Source organism: Centruroides vittatus, unplaced genomic scaffold, assembly GCF_030686945.1.
Source record: "Centruroides vittatus isolate TY-2023 unplaced genomic scaffold, ASM3068694v2 contig_18, whole genome shotgun sequence".
Lineage (NCBI taxonomy): Eukaryota > Metazoa > Arthropoda > Arachnida > Scorpiones > Buthidae > Centruroides > Centruroides vittatus.
The window spans coordinates 993175-1019750 of NW_027121101.1; the positions used below are offsets into that span (position 1 = coordinate 993175).

The following is a 26576-nucleotide window of genomic DNA, read 5'->3' on the forward strand; positions in this document are numbered from 1 at the left end:
TTTTACTGTAATATGTAAATATCACTATGATTTTAATTCTCTCTAATTTTATGAGTTAATGATCAAATTTGTAAAAAAATGTTTTACTCTATATTAGCATATTAAATATGTTATTTTAATTTTTACATAGACAATAAGTTTTCATTTATTACTACTACTAATAAGGATGCAGTTGTATAAAATAAGGCCATATGTCATGCTAATATATTTCCAAATATTGTTTTGATTGAGAATACAGTGGGTGATCGGTTAACGAACATAATCCGTTTCAAGACTTTGTTCACTATCCAAATTGTTCATTAACCAATTATTGATTTACCATAGGTTTTTATGGGAATTTGATTAGTTTATTCTGGAGACTCCAAAAAATAAAAAAATAAATACTTTCTTACCATTTTTATTTATATGTAATAATAAAAATACATATATACATAGTCTTGCATTTTTATTAGTCATGTTTTTTCTGTTTGTGGGGGTTAAAGAATCTGTTCAATGTCGATTGCTTTTCTCTCTTCTTCAGGATTTTTCGGAACTAATTAATAGCATTGTTGTCATAGAAATCCCCAAGCCTATTAACCTCATTCTGGTTTGGATGCCTGTTGTTCTGACATCCTCCCACTTCTTCAAAAGATCTTTAATTGCTTGAGACTTCTTGATATATCTTTCATAGCTAAGATTGTGTTCACTATAGACCTGTTCAAGCCATACTGCTTAGCAACATCAGACATCTTCTGCCCACTCTCTACCTTGGCTGTTTTCTCTTGCTTGATTTCTATGGTGAGTACAGTTCTTGACACTCCACTCATTTTATGCTCCATAATATTATCAGTTTCTTTTTTAAATAATAAGTTCAGAAAAGCACTTACAAAAATTCAGAGAACAGAAATCAACTAGCGCACAAAAAATAATTTAAATGCAAGGCCCAGATGAAATTTGGTATTGAAACGTTAACAAATATCCGATGGGACAGTTAAACTATTGCCTTTTGTAAATAAATACTGATGCAAAACTTAATGAGTACCTACCCGACAGTCTCGCAAAGACTATAAAAAATTATTTGTCAGAAAGGTAAACAAAAAGCTGGAATTACAAGGGAAATGCTCAACCCAATATCGATCGGATATTATTCAGAGGAATAATATTCGATTGATATTGGGTTGAGCATCAATATCAATGTCTTCAGAGCTCCAAACAGTTTCAAATTATCACCTGGAGACAAGGGAAGACCAATCGGTATTCACTATTTTATGTTGCTTCTTTTTCTGTATATTCTTTGAAGTGTTTGTTATCCGAGCATGTGTTTGTTGTCCAAACATAAAAAATCTTTCGCAAAAGTGTTTGTTATCTGAAGTGTTCGTTAACCGATCACCCACTGTATTTGTATTAATTTATTTTTATTAGAATTTCATAAGGGTAAAATAAAAATAAATATTATATTAATTTAGGACAAAGAAGTTGAAAATGGTGGCAGTGCTCCCAGAATGCTCTGTCTAGACGATTACTTTATGGTTGAAACAGAAAAAACAGTTAAAGATCCTGATACTGGTAAAAGAATTAAGAAAAAGGTAATATGAAACTTCTAAATTAATATCATAATTTACATATATGTTTATTTCATATTACAGTAACTTATATTAGTAACCTGTAATAATACAATATATTTTTTTAAATGAAATAAAAAAGAGAAAAATATAAGAAATTACAATAGAACTCTGATTGTCCAAATGCTGATTAACCAAATGTCTAGTTATCCGAACCATCACTTGTCTTTTTTTTTTCCTTCCTATTGATGCCACACTGCAATTCTTTTACATCGTGCAACTACACACTGTGATGCATAATTGCTTTGACAAATCTAAATGATCAGTAGGATGCTATTTGTACATTGATGAATAAGTACAGTACATGTACAGTATAATACTGTGCTTGTTTCCCCGTAATTTCATTATTTACATGTTAATCCACTTATCCAAATTTTCAATTATTTGAATCACTTGCAAAATGAATCAGTTCAGATAATCAGCATTCTACTGTATATAATTTCAATATTTTTGAAATGAAAATTTCGCTTTCAGTTGTCATGCAAAATTATACTAATAAATGTTTAATGAGACATTTAGCCTATAAAATCTTTTCATATTTAAAATTGAGTTATCAAATTTTTAAGTGTTAATTGATTCAAAGAATAACAATTATTAAGTCTTCAAAATTAAAAAACTTAAAATTTTACATTATATTGAAAAATCATTTTAGTAATAAATTCTTAACTACATTTTGAAGATGAACATACAATAAAATCATAATATTTTCTGCAAACACAAAATTATTTATGATGATTATAAGCTATTTAGCTTAAAAAAACTAGTTACTTAAATAAAACATAACTTTAAATACTGTAATATTTGAATATATTATTATTTTGATAAGAACTTAATTACTCAATGATGATTATAATTTACAAGGAATTTGAATATGAATACGAAGCTGAAATGGAAGATATTTATCAAAGTAGTCTCTTCAAATCTTTTAAGAAAACCATCGATGATAGATTCTTTCCCTTTATCATTGTTGATGCTATCAATGACAAAGTAAAGAATTTTGAGAATTTTTGGAGTTATGCAAAACAAAGAGGATTTCAAGTAAAATGATTTTATATGTTATATTTTTATTATTATGAATAATTAAATTTAAAAAAAATAAATAAACACTTTTATATATATAAATTATTATTTTTTAAATTGTACTTTGAATAATGATTGAAGGTATATATTGCTGAGATGGATAATACTGATCCAAATGCATGCTATAAGCATAATATACATAAACGAAGTCTAGAAGACATAAAAAAGGTAAAAAAAATTTTTGCTTTTTCATGATGACTCATTACCAGAGACGGGCAAAATATGTGGAAAAATTTGTTAAAATCTATGGGCTAGTTATCCAACACCTGGAAATTTTGTGGAAGACATTAAACTTTTCTATTTCCAATAAAACAGACTTATATCACATGAGGTAGACAATGATATTTTTTATTGTATTTTTATAATGTAATCAATGATTTTACAATAGTACTTGCATAAAAGATTTTCACTTTCATACATTCCTTCATCTTGGAACTTTTTTACACAATCTTTACTGTATAAGAATTCCAACATGAATGAATGTATTAAAATGAAAACCTTTTCTGCAAGTAATATTGTGAAAGCATTGATTACATTAGCTGTTCTGTTAACAGTCCAATTGTTCTTGGCATATTCTTTTGTATGTAGAGTAGCAATTTACTACAGTATTTTGTGACAGCAACATGAGACCAACATGAGGCAAGTGTACTTGTAAAGTGAGATTGAAACTTGAGTTCTGTGATTTTAAATATCTGACATTCTATCTTGTTTTAGATCTTAGTAGAACATGAAAATCTGTGAATCTGTGGAACAATCAAGAATAGAAAATTCTATGAGTCCACAGATTTATAAATATTAATTTAAACATATTATTTTAAATTAATATATTTCTTGCTATCATAAATAACATAAACAACATCCATGGGAAAAAGTGTTCTTCGTAATTTGCCTGCCTCTGCTCATCACCATTTATTATTATTTTTGTTATAACATCATTTATAATTTTTCTCACTTATAAAAATTTGATTTATATTAAAACATTAAAATTTAACGAGTAATAGTTATTATTATTGTCTTTATCAGTTGGATTAATATAACTGAAAGTCAATCTTTATATTTTTTAATTTTTTTTTCTTATACTTCCCTATTTTCCTACCTATTTCTGTTTGTTGAATTGTCTTGGAAACAATAAACACAAATCTGGAATAATATACTATTACTTTCCTGGTTGTTATTGGTCAAAAAATGATTTTCTAAGATTTTTACATTTTTGGACTCAGGACCTTGAAATGTTGAGAAATGCAAAACAGTTAGTGGTTTTTCTGTATGTATGGATATTTGTGTGTGTGACTTGATTTTGTTTACCCACTTTGAAAGCTTAATAACTCCTTTACCTTTACCGTTTCTCAAAAATTTCTGAAATTTTTCAGGGAGGTTTGTGTATTAGGGGATAGAAGCTATTAAATTTTGGTCATTAAAGGTCAAGGGGGTGAGGAGATAGAGGGGAGGTCATGTGTTATATTTGAAGTGGGGTTGGACTTGATGATTTTACTTGTTATTAGCATTAAAAACTCTCTACCCTCAAAATAAAGCTTTTTGTTATTTTATAATAATTAATAATATGAAAAGATTTCAAATAAAATCTCATAACAAATGGCAACTCACACAATTTTAAGTTTTTTTTGCCAGGAAAGTTATGCAATTTGTTGCTGGATTTTTTCAATTGCTTAGAAATCTTGTCTCAAAAATTAATGGTTTATTATCTTGATTTTAAAATAAGGACTATTCTATTGATTCTAGATTTATCATGTTGCACTACAGATAGACTATTTGACTCTGTCTTGCAGAACATCATAATGATGTAGTATATAACAAATGAACAACAGAGCTAGCTAAAAAAGCAATAGAGAGTAACTTTGAGCTGCTTTGATTGCAAACTTCCCTTCTAAAATGCTGTGGGGATTGAAAAACATTATTCATATTGGAATCCTTTTACATCTCAACAATGTCACCATGCAACTCTCCCATGCCAGATATACCAGAGTTGTGTATAGCACTGTTTAATCTTCTAAAGTTGTAAATCACATGGTTTCCAATAAAACACCTCAGAGCAGCATTGCACTGTTATATGTTTATTACTTGTTTATTGACTGTTTAATTTGTTATTATTTATACATTTTATTTTAATCCAATTTTATTCTTATTTTTTATGTAATGCTGACAGATAGTGGTATATGTTATCTTTTTCTGTGTTAACTCAATAGTTTTGTTGAACATTGTTGAATTTCTACACATACAGCATATGATTGCCAGAGTCGTGACTCATAACCTCTCAGATCGCTTATCAATCTGTAATTGCCTGTGATCTGTCCTAAATACAGGGCAGATTTGAACTTTAGGGCGATTTTTTTTCATAAGTGTGAAAAAATGAGTTAACATATTCTTGCCCAAAGGTTGTCAGTTATATTGATTGTTAATTGTACTTTTATTTCATTTGAAATACTCATGATTAAATTCATGCAAAAGTTAATAACTGTGTTGCATTACTAATGTCTATCAGTGTGTATTATTAGTAAAGAAACTTGAATTAACATAGCTCTTTATGTACTTATATTTTTATCTAGAAAATATATGCAAAGTTTGATTAGCTCATTCAATAAGTGTAACAATAAAACAGAATAAATAATTATTTTTATAATCAAATTGTAGAAATATTTTCTGAAATGACATATTCAAAATATTCTAACAAATATTTTGAATGAATGAACATGAAATTTAAGTAAAATTATAAATACATTTTAAGTTTTTAAAATATTTTGTATGAAAATGTAACTTTTTATAAGTAGTTTGTATTGAAATGCTTTGTTTGTTATTTAAATTCAAATTTTGTTTAATTTATATGAAAACTTTGCTGTTTTAGTTAATTAGTAAATGGGAACCAACACCTAAATATTATCTTCGTGTTGATATTAGAAGTATCCTACAAGATGTTGCTATACCTGAGGTAAGAATTATTTAAAACATAACGATTATTAATACTGATTAATAAAGATGTTATGGTTACCTTTATGACAAAATGTGACCATTAAAGTGGTATTTATTTGTTGGCAATTTTTATGAATTATTTAAAAAATATTTATTAATTACATCAATACAATCTATTACAAATGATCAATTTGACTACAAAATATTCTTTCCTTCAAGCTTTTTAGATAATATAATTGAACTTAGTATCAAATATTGTGATATATTTAAATTCTAAAACATTCTAAACTTTTTATGAAAAATTCTAGGGTTGAATTTATGAATGTGTTATTACCAAAATAACGGAGATATTTTAATGTTATAAGGTATAACAATGTTTGAATGCATTCATGAAACATTCCTGTTAACTGAATGCCATTAATCCACATTGTTATTTTATGACAATCCATCATTTTAAGATGGTGGTTGAAACTCAAAACTTAGCTCACAGTTATTAACAAGAATAAACATTCATAGCAAATCTATCTGTGTATCCATTGATGATATAGGTTTTACATTTATTAGATATTACTGATTATCAAAAGAAGCAATTTTTAATTTAATTGAAGATCACTGATTCTGTATCTAAAGATATAGTAAGACAGCATATGCATTCTAGTGTAGTGTTTCTCAACTGTTTTCTCATTGCAGATCAGTAAAATTATGGATAATTTTATATGGACTAGTAATTACAGTAGAGCATCGATTATCCGACTTACTTGGGGACTGGGGTTGGTCGGATAACTGAAAAGTATGAAAAAATACATTATTAGTATAGTGTATTAGGCCTGATTTAAATGCTACCTGCCCTTTCATGGTCGAGCCAGTGCTGCCAGCTAAGACATGTAAAAAATTTAACAAAAATAATATTAAAGTAGCCAAGACATAACCAAATATTGTAGTGCCACATCACTAGCGGACATTTGAATTTGCTGACTAGAACGCGGTCAGTTAACCAATAAGTCGGTTAATCGGGGTCGGATAATCGATGCTCTACTGTATATGCAACTATAATTTATGCTTATTTATAACCCTTATATATGATTATCTAGAGTTATTATATGTAACAAAGTTCTTACAATGACTCTAAATTACTATTTAAATGTCACTCATAATCAATTACACCAGCATCAATATGGCCAAATATTTTTCTGTGGACCGGTGGTTGAAAAATACTGTTGTGGTGGATACTTGTGTTTTATCTTAAAATTTTTCATTGAAGCAGTTAATCCATTGTTGAAGATGATGATCATATTAATCAAGTAACAAATTCTAGAATAATTTTATACAGAGTTATTCAAGAACTCCCTGGTTTCATGATTTTACTGTGGGTAATTTATAAAACACATTATTATCTGTGCCTTGTGTCCACAAGTTTTTATGTGAATAGTTCCATGCACTGCTGGTTTCACACTTCACAGCTAGGAACATGCAATGCAACATGGTGGTATCTAGAGAGGAGAAATCATTTTATGTCTTGCAATTCCATGAAACAAGGTCTGTTATAACCATATGAAGAATTTTAGAAAGAGTCAAAAACAAAAACTATTCATAAATGGTATTGGAGAAGAGCATTCCTTTTTATGGAAGCCACAATCACAGCTATTATATACCTTGATATGTTGCAGCTGAGGCATAGTCACTGCTGCAACATTTCAAGGTAATGAGTTACCATTTACCAACAGGATGGAGCCTTTCCACACTTCTATCATCTAGTATGAGCTTATCTCAACCAAACCCTCCTGCAGAGAAGGATCAGATGTGTGGCAGCAGAGATTAACTCATTCATGGCAAGACCTTCCAGATCTCTCAATCTGATGCCTTGTTTCTTCTTGTGAGGTATGTGAAAGATCATGTCTACAGGCCACTATTACCAGCCACTTTGAATGAACTATGGGATCACATTAACACTGCAATTGCCACCACTGACTCATCAGATATGCTGCATAGAAGACTGAATTAGAATATCACATTGATACACAAGGAAGTCATATATAGCATCTCTTATTGTCTCAAAAAAACTTTAAGAGTTTTTCTAGAAATGTACCTTATTTTGTATGTTAGTAATATTTTGTAATAAACAGTAATTTTTTGAATCCAGGGAGTTTTTTTTTAATAATCTTATATATGTATAATGTATATGTATATATATATATATATATATATATATAGTAGAGCATCGATTATCCAACTTAATTGGGGACTGGGGTTGGTCGGATAACTGAAAAGTCGGATAACCAAAAAGTATGAAAAAATACATTATTAGTATAGTGCAGGGATGAGCAACACGCAGCCCATTAAACATGTTTATGCAGCCCGCCAAGCATTTCTAAAATTGAATTTATTTTATCGACTTTCTCCCATCAATATAATGTTATAAAATTAATTATAATAAAATGGTAGTACATACTAAACCGAAACAATTTTTTGTGACGAGTTACTCACTTGTCGGCGACTTGTTTAAACATGCAATACGAACCCGTCGCGTCTGTGCTTGTTTGTGTTTGCTTCTCTCATACAATCAGTCAGACTGGTAAGCTGTTATATAGCAATTTTAGCAATTCTTGTGTTTCTTGAAAGGCGTGAGTGCAATATTATTGTCAAAAAGATAACATTAGAGTTTTTTTTATTCAAAATTAAGTTTTCCTACAAATTTTTTTAACTTTCAAATTTTTAATCCATAATAGCATGTCGGAAAAGCAAACAAAAAATGGAAGGTTGCGAATGAGCGCAGGCATTTCCAAGAAAAGTGGAAATTTGATTATTTTTTCACTTTTGTCAAAGATAAATCTGTATGCTTAATATGCTCAGGGATTGTGTCGACATTAAAAGAATATAACATAAAAAGGCATTACGATACAAAACATGAACAAAAATATAAAAACCTAACAGGACAACTCCGGATAGATAAGTTTAATCAAATGGAGAAAAACTTGGGAAACCAACAGACCATTTTTAAAAATCAAGCTATTTTATCAAATACAGCAGTAAAGTCTAGTTTAGTTTTGTTGTCAGTCAAATACTGGCAAAAAAAATGAAACCCTTTGTGGATGGAGAGATGATAAAAGAATGTCTGACTGCTGTTGCAGAAATAGCATTTCCTGATAAAATAAATATTATTTCAAACATTAGTTTATCAAGATTCACCATTGCAAGGAGAATTGAAGACTTGTCCGAGAACATAGCAACAACGCTTCGTGAACGCATTGCAAAATTCGAATACTGTTCTTTGGCACTTGATGAGAGTTGCGATATTAGCGATACAGCACAACTGGCTATATTTTTACGTGGTATTGACACCAAATTTAATATTACCGAAGAATTGTGTTCACTGATTCCAATGCAAGGGACTACAACCGGCAAAGACCTGTACGATGAACTAAAGTCTGTGTTGGAAAATTTTTCAATTTTATTAGAAAAGATTATTGGTATATCGACAGATGGAGCACGAGCAATGTCAAGCATGGAGGTAGGAGTATCGGGAAGGCTATTTCAAGACATTAAGAAAGTCACAGGAAGGGAAATATTCATTAACCACTGCATAATTCACCAGGAAAATTGGTGTACGAAAGGATTGAGTTTGTCAAATGTCACAGTACCAATAATTAAACTAATCAATTTTATAAAGTCGCGCGCGTTAAATCACTGTGAATTTAAAGAATTCCTGAAAGATTTAGAAACTGAATATGGTGACGTGGTTTTTAATACCGAAGTACGTTGGCTTAGTAGAGGTGCAATGCTAAAAAGAGTATACAACTTAATAAGCGAAATACAATTGTTCTTGGATATGAAGGGATATGCCTTTCCTCATTTTGGTAATAAAGAATGGGTGTGCGATTTTGGGTTTCTTATCGACATGACTCAGCATCTCAATGATCTTAATGTGGAACTTCAAGGCAAAGGACAGTTTATTCACAATTTGTATGATAAAATTCAGGGCTTTGAGCACAAATTAAAATTGTGGAAACAGCATCTTTTGCAGAATAATGTGTCTCACTTTCCTATTTAGAAAAAGAAAACGTTACTACTTCTCAAAAATACGCACAATATATAGACATTTTAATCAACGAATTTCAATTATGATTCCAAATGTTCAAAGCTGAGAAGACAGCGGTTTCCATGAAAATGTTTTCCTCGCCATTTAATATCGATGTGGATACAGTTCCTGAAGACTTTCAAATGGAAGTGATTGACATGCAGAATAATACCGATTTAAAAAATGTATTTTTCTCAGTAAACATCGAAAATTTTTATAAATCTTATGTGAGCCCTGAGAAATTTCCGCTTTTGACGAAAAATGCAAAGCAAATGATGTCTCTGTTTGGAAGTACGTATGTTTGCGAACAGTTATTTTCAACCATGAAATTAATCAAAAATGACCACTGATCAAGACTGAGTGATGCACGATTAGAAAGTTGTGTACGTGTAGCTATCTCATCAATTCTGGCTGATATTGATCAGCTTGTATCAAAAGAACAGTGCCAAATTTCTCATTAAAAATTTCAAGTAAATTCGTTTTTCTGTTCTTTTCTTGTTTGTTTTTATTTTGCATTAAAATTTGTATGTGAAGTCTTTACTTTTTTTAAATTTTATATATTTTTATTCTAATGTTTATTATAAATGAAGTTTTGTAAATTATTAATAAGTGTTACTTTATGTGCGGCCCACCAAAAAATTTTAAAATTTAAATTGGCTCGTTGATTAAAAAGGTTGCTCACCCCTGGTATAGTATTTTAGGGGAATGTACATAAGCTCAATATGTGTAAAGAAATCATAGCAATATTGTAACAGAAAAAATGAAGGGGTATCATAAAAGTTGAGAAAAGCTCAGATGACAAAGACTGAAAAAAAAAGTTGGCAATGAGCATAGCATAAACTCTTCTTCATAAACATAACTCTTGTAACATAGACCCTTCTTCTGGAAATCTGTAGCTATTTGCTTTCTTGAAGTTTTGAAAATGTAATTCTAATTTATGGTTTAAATTAAATTGCAAATTAAAGTAAATTTGTGATTTGCAGAAAAACCTTTATCTACTTCAGTTATCTACATTATTTTCTGAGCTAAATGTATAAACTTCAGTGACTCTGAGATTTGATATAAATTATATATATACATATTTAAAACAAACAAAATACCTGTTTTTGAAACCATGTTTTACTGTGTATTGAGTATTGAACACAAAACTGTGTTATTTATTAAACACTTGGCTTTTTCCTGTATCAAGTAAATAAAGGTGGCAAAAGCCAAGTGTTTAATAAATAGCACAGTCTTGTGTTCAATACTCAATCACAAACAAAATAATTGTAAATCATTTGTTTTGTTGGAAATAGTGTGGAACTCACTCTATATGGTCACAATTTCAAACTATAATTGTAATATTTATATATGATTATAATTTAATAGTTAAAAGTTATGAATTGTTTTATATAGCATAGTATTATGTATAGTTATGCTAATTATGAACAATATAAATTGTTATTATTTAAGGGAAATATTATGTTGTCTTTCATATTGTAATTCAAAATATTTTAGAACAAAAGATGTGAATTAAATGTCATTTAAATTCTAAATTGTCTTTAGGTCGAAATGGAAGATTTTGTAGCAGATTCTTCAAAGCAGGTGACTAATGAAAGTTCAAATCAGACTGAAGAAACAGAACAAGAAGAAAGTGAAGAAGTATCTGTGAGTAATTCTGTTAAGTTTTTATGATATTTTCCTTCTAATTTGTTTAAAATATATTATTATTATTATGAAATTTGTTTGTAATATATATTTTTAAATTTAATATGAATTTTTTTTATTTAATAAATATCATAATTAATACTTATTATATCTTTTTATTGAAAATTTTAATTAAAATTACCAAATTACTCATAACTTACTTATTAAAAAGTGTATTTTTTTTATATATTTATGTATTGAGATTTGAACATGGAAGTCTTATGATGATAATTTATTTAAAGTCTTTAATGTTTATGAAACATTTCTACTTTACACAAAATACTGAATTTTAATTATTACTTCAACCTGTAATGATTTTAAAATTTTAACAAAAATTGGTTTTTGAATTATGTAATTTATTACTTAGAAATTCTGTTAGTATGTTACAAAAATTCAGAAAAATAAAGCTACAATTTTAAATTAAAATTATGAAATTTTACTTATAATATATTAAGAATAATCATGCATAAGCATAAAGAAAATCTTAACGTTGAAAATGTATAATAGGATCCTACTTATAACAATATGTTTTTATTTGATATATAAATAACCTAAATTAATAACAGAGAAGAAATATATTGCAATATACTGAAAAAACAAGTTGATCAGATCTAATTAAAATAAAGATTGTTCTATAATGCAAATTTAATTGCTATTTTATAAAATTAGTGCTTTCAACCTTTAATTAGGTCTTCTTCAGGCTATATGTAAGACATCACACAATGTTGAATGAAAGTATAGATAAAATCTTCATAAAATATACTGTCATTAAATTATGAAGTGTCATGTATAAATGGAAGAAGATAACGAATATGCATTCAACAAAACATATCTAAAAAATTATTTTTTCATATTTGTAATTACCACTACTACTTATAAATTATTTCTAATTATATATATTTAAATGGATATTTTATGTTAAATATATTTTTGTTACACTTATAACTATAAATTTGGTTCACAGTTAAAGTTATTTTGGATCCTTTGAAGATGATTGTTATTTAATATGAATATCAAAATTTTATATATTATTATTGATTTTATTTTTTTTAGAGAACTAACTCATATACATAATGCAAAATTTTTATATTTAAATTTTTCAATTAACTTCATTGTCAGCACAGAAAAATTGAAAAGATATTAAACAAAAAAATTTTTTTAAAAATAATAATGATAAAAAAGTATGAAGAAATAAATTTGTGAGTTCAGCTTTTTTCTCATTTATATGTTATTCATTTATGTAGTTTTTAAATATTCTAATAAAATATTAGAGTAAGTCTTGTTATGAACTTTTAATATTAGCGAGGTTGAGGCTGAAGTTTTAAACGTGAAAACGTGTACGTCGGATGTTCAGCGCTGCTTTTTTGTAAGCCTAGAAATTTGACAATGGCGTTTGAAATGTCAGTGGAATCATGCTTGACATTCCAAACACCATTGTCAAACTTCTAGGCTTACGGGAAAGCGGCGCTGAACATCTGACGTACACGTTTTCACGTTTAAAACTTCAGCCTCAACCTTGCTATTGTCTCACAATATATTCAGTGATAATAAACTGCTGAATTTTTTATTGGACTATCTTTAAACAATTTGAAATTAATTATAAATGAATTTTGTTTTAAAAATGGATTGAGTTACTATCTCATAACAATGAAGAAACATGGCTTGTTTACTGCATAAGTCCATTTAATTTATGTATTGATGTTTTCCACACATTCCAGTTTCATTTTAAAACAAATTTCAACAGAAGTTAAAAGTTTAGGAACAGTTTTTTTTTTAAAGTTTTTTTAATTTATTACCATAATTAATATGGTAATCAAAAAAATTTAAAAAGCTACTCTTAAACTAACTTTTGATGTTTAATTGATGGTTAGTACATTTGAAAATGAAGCCAGTGTCTTTTGAAACTAAAAAAATATGTATATGTATTAAACAGAATTTTAGAGTTAATAAATTGTATTTCTCTATAATCTTTCATTAGTAAGAGTTAAAAATATTTCAAAACTTTCATTTTCATTATATCATAATTTAAATAATTAGATAGTGATTTTTTAGTTTACTTTAATACATTTTGAGACATTTAAAGAAAACAATGGCTTGGAGCAGAATCTGGATCTGAATCTTAATCCTTGCATGGGTTGAATATGCTTATAATTAATTTCTAATTACCTAAAAGATAGATAGCTCTATAAAAAATCTGTTAATTTGGTTATGGTTTGGCTTATATATATAAACTTCAAAGCAAATTAATAACATTGGATATTATTCATAAATCAATCATATCAATGAAATTGTTATATTTTATTAATGATATCCAATTAGTTTTTGGTTCTGTTGTTTTTGCCAAATATATTTATTACAATAGCACATATATAAAGTAGCCATATATAAAATTAGATCTTATATCTCTCTTATCACATCCATCAGCTTTGTCAATAATTAAGGTTTATTGCTTCATGCAAAAAGTCTATCTATATTGATTATATCTCTTGAGTCTATTGAGTCTATATCTCTTCTGATTATTTTTGATATCTTGAAATTGTTTATTGTATTGATATTGTAGATTATTAATATTCTATATAACACTTACATGTTCATGTTCTATGTTATATATTTATTATACATTTACATTTTGTATTTTTTAAATTTATATAAATTTTTTAAATCTCACTGTAAAAATTTGTTTTCCTGCTTCTGTAGTTTAAATCATCAATTCTGTTTTTTTTTCCTGTTCTACCATTGTTTAGTTGACAAAGATTATCCTGAATGAAATTAACAAAAATAATGAATAAAAATTTAATTTTATTTTAATCTAATTTGGTTTCAAGATTTCCTACATTGAAAATTGGATGAGTAGTTCATACAAAATATTCACATCAAGTATTAGTGTATAATTAAATATTAATTACAGCAAAAAAAATTATCAACCCTTGATTTTATGGATCCAAATACAATGGATTTTTGAAACAATGGACCAAACATGCTTATTTTAAGGCATCCTTTAGAGTGGAAATATAATTTTTGAGAATATCAGATTGCAAATTTTAGTGCATGAGACATCCCCTAGGCAATACTTGATAGCTATTGTTTAGATTATTTCTTGAAAGTGTGATATTTTTTCTTCTCATATTTATTGCACTATCAGCTGTTTGTATATTTTATTATATCTCATACAAAGTTTGTTTTGTAGTTGCCCATGATGTCTTCAATTACAACAGACAATTGATATTGTTAGATCATCACTTTCTCTTATATCAGGGGTGGCCAACAAGTCGATCGTGATCGACTGGTTGATCGGCAAGCCAATTTTGGTCGATCGCTAGCGAGGTCTTGACTTAATGTATTATATTTGTAACCGAATGCAACTGTATGCATGCAGTTATGACTCGACTCATAAGCAGTGAGTGCACTTCGTACTGAAACAGTGTATAAACATAGTATGTATTTCACACTTCCCCCTCCCCACTTAGACTATGCCTATGACAACAAGTCGATCGCGACACATTTTTACGATAAAAAGTAGATCTTATGTGCACAAAAGTTGGCCACCCCTGTCCTATATCACCTTTCTACCCTTATATTAAGGATCAACAATATTAAGATTTTATAGTTTTCTTCTTGCTCTATCTCATTGATGTTTATTTTATTTTCATTGAATCTGCTTTCTAGTATCGCTGTTAAATTTATTCACAATATTTATATATAATTATTGTTCTAATGCAACTAATGTTATTAAGTAAATAAGGCAAATTATAAAAATTAATTCAGTCACATTTCATGTTTTTAAACAAACAATTTAAAAATATTTGTAAAAAGAAATTTTTTTAATAACCTACAAGTTAGCAAAATCTTTCAACAAAATTTTATACAAATATAAATTTTAACTTTGAAATATTTTACGAGATTTTTGTTTAATAAAAAAAATTATCAGACAGAAATCTTTTTAACTGTGAAAAAATATTTCAGAATGAAATTTTAAATAATTTTGTTTTTATTTTGATTCTTTAGTTTTCTTTTCGTAATATATTAGAAGATTTTTATTGATAGATTTGTTTTCTTATATATTCATATTTAATTAAATATACATAGTAATTAATGTATATTAAAATCTAGAGGTGCTTTATAAATATATTTTTAAAATATATATAGCATACAAATTGAAATACTAGTAAAAATTTTATTATATTATAATGAATTGTAAATGAATGGTTGTGAACCATTATAACTTTTGAATTACCAATGATCGCCTAAAAATCGGGCTATAAATTGGCTAATTAAATGATTGATATAAAGTAATTTGTTACTAGAGGTAGACGTTAGGCGCCATCTCTTATCTAAGTTAATAATTATAATTTTAAATAAAAATATTAAATAAATTTAGAACCTTCTGGAATAAAAGAACTGACCCAGGGCGGGGCTTGAACTCGCAACCTCTGCTTGCCATGCAGTGCATTTGCTGGTTATGCCACCCGGACCCCGAGCAAGTCTTCGCTTCCAGAAGTATATTAATTTAGATAGAACCTTACTTGGTTAAATACTGTACTAGAGTTGTTCTTAGGCCATAAACATAGGAGTCGTCCCCAGCCAGTACAGTATTTAACCAAGTAAGGTTATATCTAAATTAATATACTTCTGGAAGCGAAGACTCGCTCGGGGTCCGGATGGTGTAAGTGGCAAGCGCGCTGCACGGCAAGTGGAGGTTGTGGGTTCAAGTCCTGCCCTGGGTCAGTTCTTTTATTCCAGAAGGTTCTAAATTTATTTAATATTTTTATTTAAAATTATAATTATTAACTTAGATAAGAGATGGCGCCTAACGTCTACCTCTAGTAACAAATTACTTTATATCAATCATTTAATTAGCCAATTTATAGCCCGATTTTTAGGCAATCATTGGTAATTCATTCTATACTCATCGGGCTTAGAGATGTTTATTTATATTGTTATGATTTGTATTTGTTGGATTTATTAAGGAATTATATTTTTTAATTGATTTACACAATACACAAGTCATTTTCCAAAATAATAATACATTTATGAGAACCCAAATAGGACACAAATGCATGACTTTAAGCATTTAAAAAATTCATTTTCAAAATATCATTTAAGTTTCTAAAAATGTAAATATTTGTTTTGTTAACTAGGGAAATATACTATCATAGCTATCATTGATGATTTAAAGAGAAATTTGTTTGAATTTGATGTTGGATTAAAATCTCCATTTGTCTATATGATTAATCTATGTTGGAATTGACTTGAGTTTATTTGAAAAATTCAAGGAATCTTTGGAACACTCATAATTATGAATCCTCTTAGATTATGGATCTCCAGAACCTCTCTGTCCCTACCTCTTGTGAGAACACACAAATTAAAGTATCATTCAGTTTATCTTGAATATGAATAATCAGATGATTCATATTCAAGATATTAGTTGAATATCTTAACAGGTTTATACTAACAAAATGAATATAAATTGAGTCAGTCAGTTGTAAGTATAAATCTGTTGGATAAATTTGTTTGTTCATATTTATTAACTATTATTTATCATTATTGTGGTGCAATAAGAAAAGATCAAGACACCAGTCACAAGAGCATTCAGGATGTCATCTGTAACTTATTTCACACAAAATCTTACCTATAGAACTAATATTACTTGTGTAATTTTATAGAGAAGTTTTTATATTACTTTAATCAATACTTTCTTTTTTGAAGTGGAATCAGAATTTTTTTAGCAAGATTTTTTTGTTAATGAATAAAAAGAGAAATCCTCAGATACAAAATTATTTCTAAAACTATTATCATATATGAAAAAAATTATAGTATTTTGAGATTAAATTTGACAAAATATATTATAAATATGTAATTATAGATTTTATTGTATTCAAATAAATAGTAAATTGCTACAGAGTTTGAATATTGTCACTTTTAATTTTGCATTCTCACTTTTCATACACGGTTTGAAAATCTTCTCTCAGAAATACTATAGTAAATCCCAAGTAGTGTCAGAAAAATTGTTCTGAGATTTTTATCCACAAATATTTTAACCTAAAAATTCACAAATGAAATGTATTTTAATTGCTTAATTATGATGATTTTATTATGTATTACAGATGTTTATACATGATAATTAATTGTTAATTTTGCACTTTATATATGAAAACAAAAAATAATTTGATGTATATTGTTGAGAATTTAGTTTATAATATATTAGTATATAAATGTAAATTTAAATTATATCTATGTATTAATGTATGGTAAGTACATTATTGATCTTTTTTTTAATTATTTTTAATAAAATTTAATCTTGATAATAATCTGATATTCTGTATTTCAACATATTTTATATGATATAATATAATATTAATTTAATAAATATAAAAATTCATTATATAAAAGAATTTATTGCCTGATGAAGACCATTTGTAATGTAGTTGAAAGTACTTACATTTATAATTTTCAATTAATGATTTGGGTTGATTATTTACAACACAGTCATATTTTATATTATTTTAATAATGATTATCATTAAATTATATATTTATAATAATTATATATATGTAATATTATATGCTGCAAATTATATATAATTAATATATAATTTGTAACATAATCATATTACTTTTAAACATCAAAAATAATATAATAAAATATTTAAGTTCTTGTGAAAGTGAATGAAAGAAGTAATAAATCCATGTAGATATTACATAAATTCCATAGAGAATATTTACAATTAGAAAATTTATTGAAAGAAATGTTTATTTTATTAAATTTTTTCTCAGATTTTTGTTTATTTATTAAGTAATAAAATTTACCAAAACAATTCATAAGGAGTATATTATTATATTAAAAACAAAAAGAATGAAAAACTCCTAAAGTTAACATCTTGATAATATAACCGTTAACAATTGGCAAATATGGATCTATATAATTTATTACGCTTATCGTATATTTTTATTCATTTTATATCATTAAAAAATTTTTAAAAAATATACAGTGTAATAAATTTAATTAGAATTCCATGTTCGATTTCATTTTTTGTAGAAGATAAGTTTAAGTTTACAATCAGCAATTTCTTATATTTTAAATTAACGAAAATATTGAATAATAATAGTATTTTTATTTATTTATTATTAATAAAATTGCAATACGACAGATGATACAATAATTTTAATATGTTGTATATCGAGAAATACTTAATCCTATGTTAAGACAAAATTACAGATTCTTTGAAAAATAGCATCATAAATCACTTAATTATATTTTTTCATGTAATTCCTTGGACTTAAATTCTTTCCTTAAAATTAAGAATCATTAAATAAGCTATCAAATGTAGTACAAAATGTTTAAAGTAATTTTATTCTGAAACCTCAAAATTATTCAAACTGCTTTATTTGGAGTAAATTGGAAAAAATGTATATAGAAACTAGCTTTCTTGGAGAACAATAATATAACATTGTATGTACTGTACATTCAAGAGTTCACAAACTAAGAAAAATCTCAGATCTTCTACATTATATTTCATGATCATACACAGTGACATAATATTTCTGTAGGAAATATATGTAAACAAAATGAACAACTAATTGTCAAACATCATTTAACCGATAAGAATATTTTATAAAATAAAAATGAGATATTAATTTTAGATGATAATTACAAAGTTATTTTTTTTAATATTCATTAAGCTTATTGCATTTTGTTATTTTTATATTAAGTTCATTACATTTTGTGTTTAATATATTCTTGTTACTTAAATTTATATTTATTTTATAAATTTCAATGTTTTTGTTTGTGAACATCTATGTTTGAACCTGATGATGGTTGCTAAAGTAACTGAAAATGTTTGTTTGTCAAAAAATTTATGCTGGATTTTAAAGGTTTATGTATTTATTTTTATAAATTTATAAATTATTTATTATTATAAGAAGTTTATCTTTCTCAGAAATTTACATATAAATTTTAATCAATAATGTTGAACAAATTGTAATTTGCCAAACTTTTCAGATTATTTGTATCAAGTACCATCATTGCATTTTAGTTCTTAATATTTTCTTTTATATATCATTAAACATAGATGGGATGTGCATATATAATACTTAGAAACTGCACATATTTTATCAATTTTTATTCATGCATATGAAATAAAAATGTTCCAGAATCTAGAATTCTAGAAGAATCAAATAATTAATAATCTTGATCATAAGATTACTAAAAGATCTGTGAATATAAACACCAAACTTAGATGTTAAATTCTGGATATAATTTGCTTTGCAAATAAAAAACCAAATTACCTATTGAAGAAATGTGTTAACATTCTTTGATTATTACAGGAAATAATGTAAACCTATACATAGTGTGGTCCATAAATTTTAGGACAGGAATATAAAAAATTCATGATAGAAAGGCAATATGTATTTTATTTATTCAAAGTACAATCCATTAGCATATATATAAGCTTTAGAGTGGTGGTACAGTTTCTGGGGAGCCACAGAAAATTTATTTTTCCTAATTGTCTCTAATTCATTGGTCACAGCTTTTTTTGGATGATGAGGTTGTTTGCAAATTGTTTTTTTATTAAGCTTCAATTTTAACTTGAGTAAATAGTCCAGAAGGGCAAATCTGATAAGGAGGTGATTATGGGTAGGGATTTTTTTTTTTTTTTTTTGTGTCAAAAGTTGACACATGCCTGTAGCTTTGTAAGTGGATGCATTATCTGCAGCAGAAAAAATCTTGGGACTAAAATGCTGACAGGATGAACACACTGAATGGATTTTGGAAGATGATCCAGTACTACTTTATAAAACTTTGCATTTACTTTTCTTTCTTCTGGTACAAATTCTTTAAACTATGTCTTGTGAGTAAAAAAAAAATCACGATTTTGATGCACGACTTTTGGAATTTCACTTTCTTTGGTCTGGAATATTAGACTGGTTTAGAGTCTCGTTACTGTATGCCTTTTGTATCATTTTTAGGGTTTTTGTAACAGAAAATATAAAACAAAAATTTAAACACAATTCTCTGTTCACTTTTCAAATTTAAACTACAATAACAAAAATATAGTTTATACTATATGTTAGAATTAGCAAGTTTCTGAATGTACACTAGCAACATACTGCAGGTGAACAGACAATAGTTATTATTTCTTAATTAGCACATTAGCTGATACATCATTAATCTACTGTTCTAGAACTTATGAACCACACTGAGTAATTTAAATATTTTATGATTATGATTTTATGATTATTTTAAGTTTTATTTCTGCATCATATTCAAAAGTTTCAAGATTTTGTATTTTTCAAATGTTTGCAATGTTCTTTCTAGAAAAAACATTGAACCTAGGAAAGAAACCCATTTTTAAACCTTTATTGCAAGTATTGGGGATGAGATTAAACTCAAATTTATTTGACTTCTTTGATTATTAAAGCCATCTTGTAGATATTTGTCTTGGTTGAAATTGATAAAATGACAACTTTATCTGAATCATTTATCATCATCATTACCAGTAATCTGTCTACTTTGCTGGAACTGTATTCTCTTTCTTTGATTTATTGAATTCTGTTTTTAGAACAAATGGCAAATAATCAATTGAATAATCAATTGAATATCTTAACAGGTTTATACTAACAAAATGAATATAAACTGAGTCAGTCAGTTGTAAGTATAAATCTGTTGGATAAATTTGTTTGTTCATATTTATTAACTATTATTCATCATTATTGTGGTGCAATAAGAAAAGATCAAGACACCAGTCACAAGAGCATTCAGGATGTCATCTGTAACTTACTTCACACAAAATCTTACCTATAGAACATTATTGATTAAAATTTATATGTAAATTTCTGAGAAAGATAAACTTCTTATAATAATAAATTTAATTTATTATTATAAAAATTAATTTATAAAAATAAATACATAAACCTTTAAAATCCAGCATAAATTTTTTGACAAACAAACATTTTCAGTTACTTTAGCAACCATCATCAGGTTCAAACATAGATGTTCACAAACAAAAACATTGAAATTTATAAAATAAATATAAATTTAAGTAACAAGAATATATTAAACACAAAATGTAATGACACTTCCATCAACAATGGAAGTGTTAAGTAACAATAGAGAACAAGAGAAAGCGACGTGCAAGATTTACGGGTGCTGGAGGAAAGAAAAAGAAAAAGAGTAATATGTTAGAACATATTCAATTTTCAGATCTAAACAGATTAGTTCAGTTTTTCTCGACTTTTCTTCTTTAGAACATTCGATGAAAATCGAACGATATAATCAGAACACGTCATGAAAATCGAACAATATTAGAATATTTGATTTTCAAATTCGACCTTTCTTTAGAAATATTTAGTTTGTTGATGAAATTACTCTTTTTCTTCTGTGACTATAACGTAATAATCTTAATCTTTGCTATCGTTACTTTTGCCCGAGCAACGCCGGGCCTACCTGCTAGTTAAAATATAAAATTATTGTATCATCTGTTATTTTTATCTGATTTGAACAAATTGAAATGAATTTAATAAAATTACACTAGTTACTTTTGTGCAAACTTCATCTGAATTCTTATAATTTTTGAAAATTGCAAGTAGGCAAGGTTTTAAATTCATAAAAATTATATGTTTTAATTTTGAAGCATTTAATGCTATCTTAAGAAATAATAAGAGTAATTCCATTAGGCAAAACATTAAAGAATTGCAGTAATATGTTTTGTCTAACAGATTTGCCACACTATTTCTGAAGAAGGCATGGAATGTGCTGAAAATACAAAAGTAAATTAGTGTTTATTTTTTTATTTTTAACTATTTTATCACTTGAATTGAAGTTTTTTTTATAAAAATGGAAAGATTTATTGCATCATTTTTACAATTTTTTTCTTACATAATTAATTTCAATCAATTATACATTAATTAATAATTTTAAGTAAAATATGTTACCTAGATTACTGGTATAAAATAAAATAAAAAATTTTTCTATATATCAATAATTTTTATGTTTATAAGACTCTTCAAGTAAGCTGCAGTTCTTACATTTTATAAAAATTATTTAAAATATATGAGACGAATTTATTACTTTTTATTTTATATAATCATTAATATCATGCCAATAAATAAATCTGGAACAAATATAAATTACTTAATTAATTAAGCATGATGATGCAATAAATTTTGCATATCTTTTTAAATATATTTTTAAAATTCTAGTTACTATTACTACAAATTGAATAAATTTTAAAAATCTCTCTTAAATTTTAATTAAAATGTATATGAAATTAAATTTAAAATTTTTTGATGTGATGAGTGATTGTCTTACTTCTTATCATAAGAGATCTGTTAATGATGATGTAATAGATGCATATACTGTACTTTATACGAATTTGTTGCTTTAATTAGCAACTGTAGCTTCATTTATTTTTAATACGGAACAAGAATCTTAGTTATAAAAAAAAACTTTATATTTAGTGATTACATTTAATCTTTCAGTTCAAATCTCTGGTTTTAAAGGTGATAAATTATTGGATATTCTTTTTTTTCTACATTACTAATATATGGATTCTCACATTCATGTTTTATCTTTCTGTCTGAATGCATAACTTTAAATTATCATTAAATAATATAGATTTTTATTTATAACAGAATCTTATTCTCATTTTTAATGTATTGAAAATGAGAATAAGGTTCTGAAAAATTTATGTACTTTGATGCTGATTTAAGTTTATGTAATGAATGGAGTGATTGAGTTATTCTTTTCAAATGGCAATAAATTTTTCTGTATTCAAATTTGAGAAAATACACTGGACACACCACAAAAGAAACTTAATCTTCATTCAGTTACATATAATAAAGGAAAGCAGATCTCAGGAAGAGGTCAAAACGTTTGGTGATTCCTTTATTTATGTTATTGGATGGAACTTAGGTTTTTGTGGTGTATTCATTGTTACAGTCCAGTTTACAGAGAATGTAACTCTTTGTATTAATATACATTTTTCTGAGGTTAATTATTAATTATACTGATGATATATATTTGTGAATTGATTAATGCTTATATGTTTAGGAATGAAAATTAAGTGAAAGAGAATTAAACATATATGCATTAATCAAGTGAATTAAGTAAAAGAAAACATTTTACACAAAAATGAAAATATTTACTATTACTTATAATCTATCATTACAACATAATCTCAGATTATAATGTGATTATTTGTAAACAAATTATTATTTTTTAGAACAAAATGATACTACATATAATATTGCATGTTTAAATGCTAAAAAATGGTTTTACTGTAATTTTGTATGGATAACCTGTGGTGGCACATAATTATCAATAACGTAAATAACGTTGAGAAAATTAAATAGAAAAATACTTTAATATTAGTAATAACTATGGTATACTTGATGTTTGAAGTGGCACCTGAGGTCAAGATGAATTGAAGGAGGTAACACAGCTGGTTTGCTTTTGGCAAGAATGACTGCATTACCAGATATAGTGTAAATAAGTGGTAAATAAAATAATTGCTATTAATATCATTGATATTGCTTTTATTAAGAATATTGCATTCATATTCTACAATACTTAATGATATGGGTTTGAGAGTTGATCACTTAACTCTTCACTGTAAAAAATTAAAATACACTAAAATCTAGTCAGTTTATAAATAGTTTTGTGAGAATTTGTGATTTTGGAAAAAATTGTGATTGCAGTGTGCAAAGTATTTTCACACATTTTTAAAAACACTTGATAAGTTGCAAATACAAAGAGAAAGTTGTGGATCATTTTTATAACTGCAAGTTAAAATTAGGAGATAACCTCCATGTCATGTAACATGTGCCTGCTTTGAAATTTGCTTTTGAACAGAGAGAACCTGTGGGTAATCTGTACAGAATTACAGTAATTATTTAATATTTGGGAAGTGAATAATTATTTTCTAATTTACATAATCATTTGTATGGAATTACTAACAAAGTTTTTGAAGAACAAATTAAATATATATATATCGTCTAATCTGCCGAGATATATGGTGTGTGTATATATATATATACCGTATAACTCGGCAGATAACACAATAGTTGAATCATAAAAAAAGACCCCCAAAATCTGGGGTTGTCTTACAGGACAGATACAAAAAATTAGATTGAAATTTATATAAATTAAAACCATTATAAAAAAACAGACAAACCATAATTATTTACTAGTAGAGAGTAGGGTATGTGCACAAAATAGAATAGCCCATACGACGTTTTTGTGAGTAGTCAGTAATTACCCGAATGTGAATCAGTGCGAAAGTTTGCAACAATCTTAAGGCAGTGCAAGAAAATAAAATTTGTTCATTCGAAAAATTACAAATAGGACATAATTCTGTATATGCTATACAGTATTATTATTCAGATAATGATTGCTGATCTAAACTAAATTCATAGGCCGTTGATAGTTTGGGGGTCGTCGTATAGGACAGATATATGTTAAAACTATAAAACTTTGACGAAAATTTATACCTTGTCTTATCTGAAAGTCATCTTATCTGCCGAGATATATGGTATATTCTAAAATTTTTCGAAATGTTTATGCAAAAAATGAAAAGCAGATGAGGAATTTGCTAGAATTGAAAACAGCAAAGTTTGTATGAATATTTGACACTGTTCATGTGAATATAATGTATTTTTAGTTTTCACAATGTTTTTTCATTTTCTGTTTGATGTTACATTTGTCAAAGTCAATATCGATTATCATATTTAGTTTTGATTAAAAAATACTATGTATTGTTGCATGAAATTTAAAATCATTTCTATTTAATTATAAATAATATTAAAAAACTTATTGAATGCTAGGAATATATTATATGAAGATCTTCCATCTGTTGAATTGCTGAATTCTGATGTGATTCATCCTGACTTGGATTTCCTGTATCATCTTTATTAAGGCTGGTTTACACAACACAACTACTACTGACATTTTGTCACTCGAAACTACAATATGCACAAATTTTCTTAATTTGAACAAACTTGAGACCTTTACAACAAGGTCACCAATGTATTACAGGAAATCTAATCTGTCAGATTTTTCACTTGTTGTAACTGTCAAACCTATCAATGATGAGATTGAATAAACCAACCAACGCCTAAATAATCGGGCTAATAAATGGCTATAATTGAATAATAAATATAAACGAATTTTGTATAGAGGTAAGCGTTAGGTGCCATCTCTTATCTAAATTAATAATTATAATTTTAATAATTTAATAAATAATTTAGAACATTCTGGAAGAAAATAACTGACCCGGGGTGGGGCTTGAACCCGCAGCCTCCGCTTGCCGTGTGGTACGCTTACCAATTGCGTCACCCGGACCCCAAGTCAATCATCGCTTCCAGACATACTTAAATTTCGATATAACTGTCTACGGTTACTAACATCGCTGGCTGGAGACGACTCCTACGTCCACTGGCCAATAAGGCACTCAGCCAGCCATCACTGTCCCCAGTGAGGGTATATATGTATAAATATAATGCATCTCAAAGCCCGAAGATATTAAATAAACCAACCAATGCCTAAATTGAGATGTATTATATTTATATATATAAATATATCATACATATATACAGCCAGCCCTCGCTGTGGACAGTGATGGCTGACTGAGTGCCTTATTGGCCAGTGGACGTAGGAGTCGTCTCCAGCCAGCGATGTTAGTAACCGTAGACAGTTATATCGAAATTTAAGTATGTCTGGAAGCGATGATTGACTTGGGGTCCGGGTGACGCAATTGGTAAGCGTACCGCACGGCAAGCGGAGGCTGCGGGTTCAAGCCCCGCCCCGGGTCAGTTATTTTCTTCCAGAATGTTCTAAATTATTTATTAAATTTATAATTATTAATTTAGATAAGAGATGACGCCTAACGCTTACCAAATTCGTTTATATTTATTATTTAATTATAGCCATTTATTAGCCTGATTATTTAGGTGTTGGTTGGTTTATTTAATATATCTTCAGGCTTTGAGATGTATTATATTTATGATGAGATTGAAATTGTGTTAGATGTGTTCTTACTACTCTCAAGAGAAATAAATATTGTCGCACATGCTCAGAATGACTGTCAAGTCATATTCCAACATATTGTTTAAATATCTGAAGTGTTGACATGTTTTGTGTGTGGCAAAATGCTGGCAGTAATCATATTGGGTAAATCAGCCTTTAGCCTCAGGAAAGGGATCAAAAGTATTTAG

The 26576-nt window shown here is 27.1% G+C and overlaps 1 protein-coding gene across 4 annotated transcripts in view; it reads left to right on the top strand.

Moving 5' to 3' along the window:
- Positions 1 to 26576, top strand: part of LOC136969515 (YLP motif-containing protein 1-like) — a 145561-nt gene that overhangs the window by 58425 nt on the left and 60560 nt on the right. For 2 of the 4 annotated variants that reach the window (XM_067263690.1, XM_067263691.1), the window contains exons 12-17: positions 1446 to 1565; positions 2463 to 2639; positions 2763 to 2849; positions 5542 to 5625; positions 11227 to 11328; positions 22083 to 22133. In XM_067263690.1, coding sequence (XP_067119791.1) covers positions 1446 to 1565; positions 2463 to 2639; positions 2763 to 2849; positions 5542 to 5625; positions 11227 to 11328; positions 22083 to 22133 — 621 coding nt within the window. The remainder of the gene's footprint in view (positions 1 to 1445; positions 1566 to 2462; positions 2640 to 2762; positions 2850 to 5541; positions 5626 to 11226; positions 11329 to 22082; positions 22134 to 26576) is intronic. The other 2 variants (XM_067263693.1, XM_067263692.1) reach the window with 1 other exon arrangement.